Below are 10,000 nucleotides of genomic sequence, written 5' to 3' on the forward strand. Positions count from 1 at the left end.
CACACACGCACGCAATGCACACACACACACACACACACACACACACACACACACACACACACACACACACACACACCAGAGCTTGCCCCAATTCGGCCTGTTTACTGATTAAAAAGTGGTTTATTCGTCTACTTCTGTATACAGTATTTTGAATCACATATGCAACAAACGAGGATAAGTTAAATTTATATATGTATGATCATGTGCGCTTATGGACACTATCATTTTAAAGTGGCCGACCAAACTCGTGGTTTTTTTTTTACTGAAAACAATGAATGACAAACAACTATAGTACTACATACACAGAAAGATAGACAGGCAGGTAGACATAGATTTGCTGACTGGAGTACTATATGGCTTACAGAAAAAAAGGACAATATAAGAAAAGAAAAGAAAGGACAAACTCTTTATTATCGGGGGTAAAAGATAAGTATACGTACATGCCTTTTGTTTTACATCCAGCGCTAACCCTAGACGGGTCAACTAGAACAGAAGGGGAAAAAACCTAAGAAATTCGGGTCGCTTCCTACCAGTGGAAAGCTAGCAGCAACAAAGTCAATCCTTAGGACAGTCCAAGGGCCTCATACTTGCATAAGGTTACGTGTTGGGCCTCCTTACAAAGAAGACTTAGTATTCTAACTAAACAGGCTGATGAAATTGTCCTGGTTTGTGATACTGAGTTTTTATTCTCGACTAATACAGCTAAGGTTAAAAGTTGTTTGCATTCAATACATAATTATGATCGATAGATACAGTGGTGGGCCAAGAAAGCGACGATGCGGTTGTCTTCTGCTTACTCTCTTTGTGTCTTTCTTTATCTCTGTCTTTCTGTCTGTCTGTCTGTCTGTCAGTCTGTCTCTCAGTCTGTCTGTCTGTCTGTCTGTCAGTCTTAGTGTCTGTCTGTCTGTCTGTCTGTCTCTGTCTCTCTCTCTCTCTCTCTCTTCACAAGAGAGGTGTAAAGTTATTAAACCGAGATCCCAATATGACTACTCAAGAAAAATACACTCAACTGAACATTCTTCCGCTACATCAGCAGTTCTTTTTAAATGCTAGTGTTTTCATGTTTAAAATGTACAACCATGAAACACCTTCATACATCCAAGACCTGTTTGAGCGTCCTCCTGGTAGAGCGAGGCTTTTGAATTATACGCTACCGCTCCCACGCATTGATTTGTATAAATCTAGTTTATCCTACTGGGGATCGCTTGTGTGGAATATACTTCCAATGTACTGTAAAACATGTCAAACCCTTTCATCTTTTAAAAAAAATGTTCGAAAATATCTTTGTCAAAAATAATTCTCTCCCTACGCTTTAAAATCATAACTGTTACTGCATAACATCTTAATCATCATTTTAATAATCAATGAACCACGTTATTATAACTAGTGTTTTGTTACTTTTAACCTGATTACAAATTCTTAGTTAATTAGTTATTCGTTTGGCTGTTCAATACATGTTATATAAATATATAATTGTAATGTATAATGTCATGTATGTCTAAAAGGGACAGGTTGGAAGATTAGGCATTGCCTAAAACCTTTATCCCTTTGTATTAAAGTTTTGAATCTGAATCTGAATCTGAATCTCTCTCTCTCTCTCTCTCTCTCTCTCTCTCTCTCTCTCTCTCTCTCTCTCTCTCTCTCTCTCTCTCGTTTTGTTCATTATATTTAGTCAAGTTTTGACTAAATGTTTTAACATAGAGGGGGAATCGAGACGAGGGTCGTGGTGTATGTGTGTGTGTCTGTCTGTCTGTCTGTGCGTGTGTGTGTGTAGAGCGATTCAGACCAAACTACTGGACCGATCTTTATGAAATTTGACATGAGAGTTCCTGGGAATGATATCCCCGGCTTTTTTTTCTTTTTTTCGATAAATACTTTTGATGACGTCATATCCGGCTTTTTGTAAAAGTTGAGGCGGCACTGTCACACCCTCATTTTTCAATCAAATTGATTGAAATTTTTGTAAAGCAATCTTCGACGAAGGCCGGACTTCGGTATTGCATTTCAGCTTGGTGGCTTAAAAATTAATTAATGACTTTGGTCATTAAAAATCTGAAAATTGTAATACATTTGTTTTAAATAAAACGATCCAAATTTACGTTCATCTTATTCTACATCATTTCTTGATTCCAAAAACATATAAATATGTTATATTTGGATTAAAAACAAGCTCTGAAAATTAAAAATATAAAAATTATGATCAAAATTAAATTTTCGAAATCGATTTAAAAACACTTTCATCTTATTCCTTGTCGGTTCCTGATTCCAAAAACATATAGATATGATATGTTTGGATTAAAAACACGCTCAGAAAGTTAAAACGAAGAGAGGTACAGAAAAGCGTGCTATGCAGCAAAGCGAAACCACTACCGCGCAGAACAGGCTCGTCAGTTTCACTCCGTTTTGCACAAGCGGCGGACTACGGTCATTGTGAAAAAATGCAGTGCGTTCAGTTTCATTCTGTGAGTTCCACAGCTTGACTAAATGTAGTAACTTCGCCTTACGCGACTTGTTTACTTTCATTTTTTTCAAGGTAAAGTGAGTGTAAGCGTGCGTTCATGCGTGTCTGCCCCAGTGCGTGCTCGCCCATACATAATCCTTGCCTTTCTATCTGTGCTTCCGTGTTCGTCTCTGTCTTTGTGCCGGCTGTGTGCCTGTGGTCTCTGTGTACTCACAGCGACCATTAGCCTTATTCACTCTTTTTAAGACGCGTAACAGCCATTGCATGCACTTCTACACTTACAGCCTCCAAAAGTGTATCAGTCACGGAATGATAAACCAACATCTTCATTAAAACAAAATGTGGGTCTAGGCCAGCAGCTTAGATAACGGGTCACAATCACGAACAGACGCATCACTCATGCACACACTAGTCTACACGGACAGAATGGCGGTATATCAAAACATCCAATGTTATTTCTTTAAAGATGGTACGAGTCAGGCTTTTCATCCCACGGACAGCCGGCTGCCGTCCCCGACAACAGCTCTCATGCAGGACAGCCTGCTGCCCCTCGGACAACTGCCTCCCACTCCCTCCGAGACTAAGTTTGAGAAGACGAATAATGGTGTCACATATAACAGTTCTGTCATTTCTTCTGCATTACATGTCTCCTAGGAACTGACAAAGCAGTCAAATATCTATGCCTATGGTAAAGCCGCCGCCAAGCTGTTCATGTATCGGCATCGTATTTGTGTGCATGCGTGCGTGGGTTCGTGCGTGCGTGCGTGGGTTCGTGCGAGTCAGTGTGTGTGTGTGTGTGTGTGTGTGTGTCCGTCTGTCACGACCTTCCTCCGAATGTATAAACAGGGAAAATGAGTATAAGGAGTGTAACGGCCCAAAATTACCCTTCGTTTGTTTGTTTGTTTGTTTGTTTGTTCGGTTTTTTTTTATCCGTGCGTGTGTGTGTGTGTGTGTGTGAGTGTGTGTGAGGGTGTGTGTGGGGGGGGTCAGTGTATGTTGAGCGTGCGTGCGTGCGTGCGTGCGTGCGTGCGTGTTTGTATGTGTGGCGCTCGTCGGAACAACAACCTGCCGGGTATTTCAGGCTTCCGTCGGCTCAATTATTCAAGTCAGTACATGTAATGCGGAGTTGTGTAAGCCGTAAACATCATTCCAGGTCAAATAATAAACTCGAGCTCAAAAGTTAAACAACCTTTCATAAAAACAATACACTTCTAACTCTTGTTTGAATACTGAGCTTTATCAATCCCTCAGTTTGTGCCGAGGTTAAATTTGCACCTGGCAGATTATGTTGGAAGTCACGTGGTTGTAGGTGGCATTTAGGTCAGCGAGTATAATAATATTAAACACCGTCTTCGTTGCAAGATTCAGCTAGTAATCAATCAAAGTTGGCTGATGAACAACACACTCAAAAACGAACAGATTACTTTAAACAGAAATAAAGTGGTAATCTTAAACTTTAGCGTGTTAAATTCATAGCTCAGAATTCAGAGGCATTTAAGTCTCCAAATTTGTAGAACCTGCACTTGTAATCCTAACAAGTCATTTTAGATCCCTCAGAAGTTACGGAATGAACTCCGATAAACTGTACGAATGCATTTCGTTTATATGGGTCAAAGAAGGAATTATCCGTATGAGTGGACAAGGGGGACAACTCTTTCGTGTAAATGATGTCCCATGGTTGACAACGTACGCCATTTTCGGTGCATTTTTGTCGATTGAACAACCAAATTAATGAATTATGCTTAAATTTGGAGCTCAACCCGTCAATCAATTTCACGACAAATGTTCTTTGGCTTGCTTAGCCTACATGGACTTGCATCAAAAATAAGTAAAGAATGTCACTGGATTCTGAGCTATGAATTGAACACGCTAAAGTTCAAGATTACCAATAAAGTTAATCTAGCGGCTCAAATTAATTGATTCTTTTCTACAAATTGGTTTTCAGCTAAAAAGTCAGGATTGCTTAACTTTTTGGCACGAGTGTAGAACATGTACTTTGCCCACGGTACTGTCGCGGCACACTTTAGGCCATTCTCCTTGCATCAGCTGTGACTTCAGTTGCACCGAGCAAAAACAGTCACAGCTACAAAAGACACGGAACAGGAAAGCAACGCCGACCTATTGCTCCCAGACTGTATCATCATTGAGCTACCAAATTCTGACTTTCAGTATTTTACAACCCGGGTGAAAGCGGCATTATGGCGGACGGTCTCGAAGCGATTGGAAGCAGACGACATTTTCAATATATCGTGGTTGGCTGTGGCGGGATTGGAAGTGGCGCCGTCTACTGGTTGTCAAAAAGAGCACCAGGAGGTAGGGTGATATATTTTATGCTAGTAGTCTTTGCCGGTTGATATATTTATGATATGTGGCAATATGTCTGTGTCTTGGAAACATACAACCTGACCATAACGCTAGACTAGTCTTAGGCATAACCATTCAGGATGAGGCATAACATGCTTTTGGGTCCAATCAGTGCGTACAAACATTAATTTGTATTGTTCCATTTTAACAAAGGAATTTACAACATTTTAGGAATTTGATATGCATATCGTCAAAATCTCTGACCATTTTTGTATGCCCTTTCGCAAACTGTAAACAAAGAACTTAGGAATGTTTTGCCCTGTTACCTTTTCTCGGCCGAGATCTGTGATTTTGTGAATGAAAAGATATTTTTTGTGCAACCGACCGTGATGTCTATTCGTATGCACTTGTGTGTGTGTGTGTGGTGTGTGTGTGTGTGTGTGTGTGTGTGTGTGTGTGTGTGTGTGTGTGTGTGTGTGTGTGTGTGTGGTGTGTGTGTGTGTGTGTGTGTGTGTGTGTAGTGTGCGTGTGTGTGTGTGTGTTTGTGTTTTGTTCAGTTATGGTGACCTTCAAAGGTTCGTCATCTATAGTTAAACAGGAGCGGACGACTTATTTCAGTCAGAACACTCTCTTCTTCTTCTTCTTCTTGGCGTTCGCAGAGGTTACACGATCAGTCCAGCACTGGTGATAAATGTTGTCGTTTTCTCCAACTCCTGTCGATTACTGCCATGTTGTTTGGTCTGCAAGGGAGTTGGTGACGGCCACACTTCTTTTCGTTCCTCATCTAGTGAGGGACATCGCTGTAAGATGTGTTCCGCTGTTTGGTCTTCTTGACCGCAGGCACAGGTTGGTGATGGCGCCAGCTTGAACTTTCGGTTCATGTGAGCATTGAGCCTGTTGTGGCCAGTACGAAGCCTGATGAGGTTGACTTGCTGCTCTCTAGACAATGTGTGGTAGTCATCTCTGTTTGTCCTTGGCCTCATCAATGCCTTGATGATTGTCTTCTGCTCACTAAAGCTGACACTGTTTTCAGGTTGGTCTTCCACGGCTACTTCTTTCGCCAGCTCATCTGCTCTTTCATTTCCTGGTATCCCACAGTGTGCTGGTATCCACTGGAGGACAACTCCTCTGGTTTGTCTGACCATCTGTAATGCTTTGGCCAGCTGTGGGAGTTTGTCGTTCTCTAGGGCCTGAAGGACTGAAAGGGCGTCCGAGAGGAAGACAACTTGGTAGCAAGGGTCTGCGGAGTCCTGAACCAAGCAGGCGGCCTGCATGAGAGCTTCTGCTTCTGCTTTATAGTTTGTGCAGTGTTTGCCAGTGGCAACGCTGGATGTAGCTGTATGTCCCCCAGGGAACTGGATCAGAATGCCAGCACCTCCATTGAGCACGGCGTTAGTTGCTGATCCATCGGTGTATACATGGATCCACGCCTCTTTTGGGTACTGTTCGTCGATCAGGGCTAAGGTGAGTGCCTGTCGAGCTGTGTCATTCTGATCTTCTCCTGAGGTAACATGTGGAACACTGGTGCAGATCTGGATGCCTGGTTTCTCTGTTGCCTTGGGGGTTTCCTCTTCTTCTTGAGTCAGAGGTAGAGTGTTCTGTGGGAGGACTTCCCTGTACTGTCGAGAAAGTCTCTTGCTCTCGTGTACAAAACTGCTCCGTTTGAGCCGGTTCTTGGTGAGGTTGCTCAGTCTGTGCTTCATGGGGTGGTCGGGTAGGCACTTGAGCTTCTCGGCCTGTACCATAGTCTTGGCTTCTCTTCTCTGACAGAGGGGTTGGATGGTGGTAAGCTTCTCCATTTCCTTGATGGGCGTGGATTTCATTGCACCAGTGATGAGTCGGAGGGCCTGGTTTTGCACACGGTCGAGGGTCTGCAGGTTTGTCTTGGCTGAGGTTGACCACGCTGTGGAGCCGTACTCGAGGTGGGATCTGATTATTCCCTGGTATACTGTCTTCAGTATCTTCTCGTTCGCTCCCCAGGTGGTACCTGCCAGCTTCCTGAGTATGGCTAGCTTGCGCCGGGCCTTCGTCTCTGCCTGTGCAATGTGTGGTTTCCAGGTCTGCCGTCTATCAAAGGTGACACCAAGGTACGTTGCTTCTTCATCCTCTCTCAGAGGAGTTCCACCAAGCCTAATGGTTCCGGCTTTCTGCTTTGTCGACAGTGTGAATAGGGTGGTGGAGGATTTCTCCTTGTTGATGGAGACGCACCAATCTTCTGCCCATGCGTTCAGCCTATCTGCCGCTTCCTGCATTCTGTAGGTGGCTGTACTTGCGTGCTCCTCTTTGCACCAGATCACAAGGTCGTCTGCGTAGAGAGCAGCTTTGATCCCCTTGGGCATCTCGGACACCAGATCGTCGATGAAGAGAAGGAAGAGTGTGGGGGAGAGGACTCCGCCCTGAGGGACGCCATGACGAAGGAGGAACTTCTTGCTTTTGGTCTGGTCGACGTTAACTCTTGCCCTGCGGTTATAGAGGTAGGAGCGAATCCACTGGTACATGTTGCTGGACACGCCTTTCCTCAGCAGTTTTACAAGGAGTCCATCTTTCCAGACCTTGTCAAAGGCCTTCTGAAGATCTATCCAGGTGACGAAGACCAGCTTCTGTTCCTGAAAGGCATCTTCAACTTCTTGCGCTAGGTAAGTGACCTGATCTTCAGTGCTGCGGAACTGGCGGAATCCAGCTTGTTCAGGGGCGAGGAGGTTCCTGGATTCCAGGTACCACCTGAGGCGCTCGTTCACAATTCTCTCCAGGGTCTTCACAACACAGCTGGTGAGGCTGATTGGGCGATAGCTGGTGGCCTTCTTTGGATCCTTCCCTTTTTTTAAGATGGGGATCATGATCGCTTCTCGCCAGAGTTGTGGTAGCGATCCTTCTTGCCAGCTGCTGTTGAAGACCTCGAGTAGCTTGTTCTCTGCTGCACTACCAAGGTGGGTTAGCATCTCGTTGGTGATGCCGTCTGGGCTAGGGAACTTCTTCGCCTTTAACTTTTTTAGAGCTGAGTGCAGCTCGTGGAGTGTGAGTGGTTGACTCATGGCGTCCACTGTCGACTGTCTGGCAGGTCTCTCTCTTTTCTCTCTTCTTGCTTTTCTCTGTTTCTCGGGGCTAACATGGAGGTTGCTCTCAGCTGCATAGCTTTCAGCAAATTGGTTGGCAGCATGCTTTCCAGTTAGCACCTTCCCGTTCTCTTCTAATGTGATCTTTCCTCTGCTGGTGTTCTCATCATTCAACTGCTTGGTAAGCCTCCAGAGCTTTCTGCCATCCTTCTCAAGGTTCAGAGAGCTTGTTTTCTCTTGCCAGCTTCTCCGTCTTGCCTGTAGCTTCTTCTTGAGAAATTTGGCTTTGGCTTCCTGGAGGCGGATGTTGTTGTTTTGTGACGGGTTGACTTCTGCTTCCCTTCTGGCGTCTGCCAGATCATCATCCAGTTCCTGCAATTCATTGCTCCAGTAGGGCTTATAGTCTCTCCTGGCACCCCTGGGAATGGACTCACGCGCTGCTCTGAGGATGCTCATGTTGAAGTCCTTCGCCACCATGTTGATGTCTCGACCCTCGACTCTGATGTCTTGGGTGAGTTCGCTGGTGCGGTGTCTAAAGAGGAACCAGTTCGCTCTTTTGTAGTTCCACCGTGGGAAGGAAGCTTCAGTGCAGGACTCCATGCCCAGGGTCAAAAAGACTGGCCGATGGTCACTTCCACCTAGCTGTTCTCCGACCTCTCTGCTGGTTAGCTGGTGCATGTCTTCCGTGCAGAAGGCGAGGTCAGGAGTTGATGTAGTGTGCCATCTTCTGGAGTAGAATTTAGGGCAGTCAAAGGGACTGTTCAAAAGGATGAGACCTTTGTCGTCCTGCCAGTTCTCCACCTCTTCTCCTCTCCGATCCAAGTGGTCATATCCCCAACTCTGTGAATGACTATTGAAGTCACCCACCACGATGAAGTTGGAGGCCTTTGCGGGGATCGTGTCAAGGGCGAGGTGTCTATCGTTGGGGCAGTAGAAGTTGACAAGATGGAATTCTGCTGTCTTCGTCTGGATTCGAATCACCTGATATTCGGAGTCCTCCATGTGCGTTTCTATCAAACAGGCATTGATGTTGTTCCTGATGAGGGTCAGGATTCCTCCTTTGCTTCGATCTGTTCTGTCGGACCTAAGGCACTGGTAGCCTCTCACTTTGAAGGACTTTAGGGGTGTCAGGTGCGTCTCCTGAATACAGCAGATGTTGATGTTCTTCTCATGCAGGATATGCACCAACTCTGTCTTCTTGTTCAGGATACTTTCTGCGTTCCAGTGCATGACCTGAAAAGGTCGCTGCTGACTGGGTTTCTTCCTGGTTGTGGTGGTGCCAGTCACTCTCCTCCCGCGTCCCCTGGCGTGACAAGACGGACGGGAGGGACCTCCAGTAGTTGGGGCTGGGTCCCTTTGAGGCATGGGACCCGACGCTGCTTCACCCTGGGGGGTCCTCAATGGGCGAGCGCCATTTCCATCTGTGCTGGTTGATTGTGTCATCATTTGCGTAAGCGCGTGTACCCGTGGTTTGTTAGAATGCGCCGTGCGGCCCGGGTCCTCCGTCTTCAGCATTCGGGGTTTTCTGTCGGGGTTACCTCACCCTTAGCTCATGGCCCGTACGTCCTACCCTGAGAGCACAGGGGGGAGGATTTGCCGGGATCCCACCCGGAGCTAGGGTTTTAATGCGCCACTAATCGCATTAGATGAGTCCCGTCAATGGACGATGAAGCATTTCAAAGGGGGTAGCAGTGCCGCCTGCTACCCCACTCCGCCCTGGTAGGAAACACCGCCAGTTTGGTCCGCGGCCGCAAGCGGCTGATCTCCATATCTGAAGACCGTTCCCCTATCCGCCACCCGGGGACGCGCTGGGTTGGGGGTGGTCGCCCCACTGAAAATCCCACACTGGGTTAAGAAAGATCAGCCTGTCCCAGAGAACACTCTCAATACCCCCTTCCCCATCCCCCCCGCACCCTCCCCCCCAACCCCCTCAATATCCCCAACTCCGAAACAACCATATCGTTCTTTTGCCTGCTGTAGGCCTATGTCTTTTTGTGTATGTCAGCCTGTTATGGTGACCTACTAAGGTTCGTCATCTATAGCTATACAGGAGCGGACGACTTATATTTCAGTCAAAACACTCTCAATACCCCCCCCCCCCCTACCCCCCCCCCCCCCCCCCCCCCCCCCCCCCCCCCCCACCCTACCCCAACCCCCTCAATATCCCCAACTCCTAAACAAC

The 10,000-nt window shown here is 46.2% G+C and overlaps 2 protein-coding genes across 2 annotated transcripts in view; both read left to right on the plus strand.

The window, feature by feature from the left end:
• The window catches only part of LOC138953705 (fibrous sheath-interacting protein 1-like), a gene marked incomplete in the record, with an annotated part of 23,939 nt that overhangs the window by 12,748 nt on the left and 1,191 nt on the right, over positions 1-10,000 (plus strand).
• Positions 4,485-10,000, plus strand: part of LOC138953706 (monomeric sarcosine oxidase-like) — a 17,792-nt gene continuing 12,276 nt past the window's right edge. The window contains exon 1 of the mRNA XM_070325597.1: positions 4,485-4,774. Coding sequence (XP_070181698.1) covers positions 4,660-4,774 — 115 coding nt within the window. The 5' untranslated portion in view covers positions 4,485-4,659. The remainder of the gene's footprint in view (positions 4,775-10,000) is intronic.

Source organism: Littorina saxatilis, linkage group LG17, assembly GCF_037325665.1.
Source record: "Littorina saxatilis isolate snail1 linkage group LG17, US_GU_Lsax_2.0, whole genome shotgun sequence".
In the NCBI taxonomy this organism is placed as follows: domain Eukaryota; kingdom Metazoa; phylum Mollusca; class Gastropoda; order Littorinimorpha; family Littorinidae; genus Littorina; species Littorina saxatilis.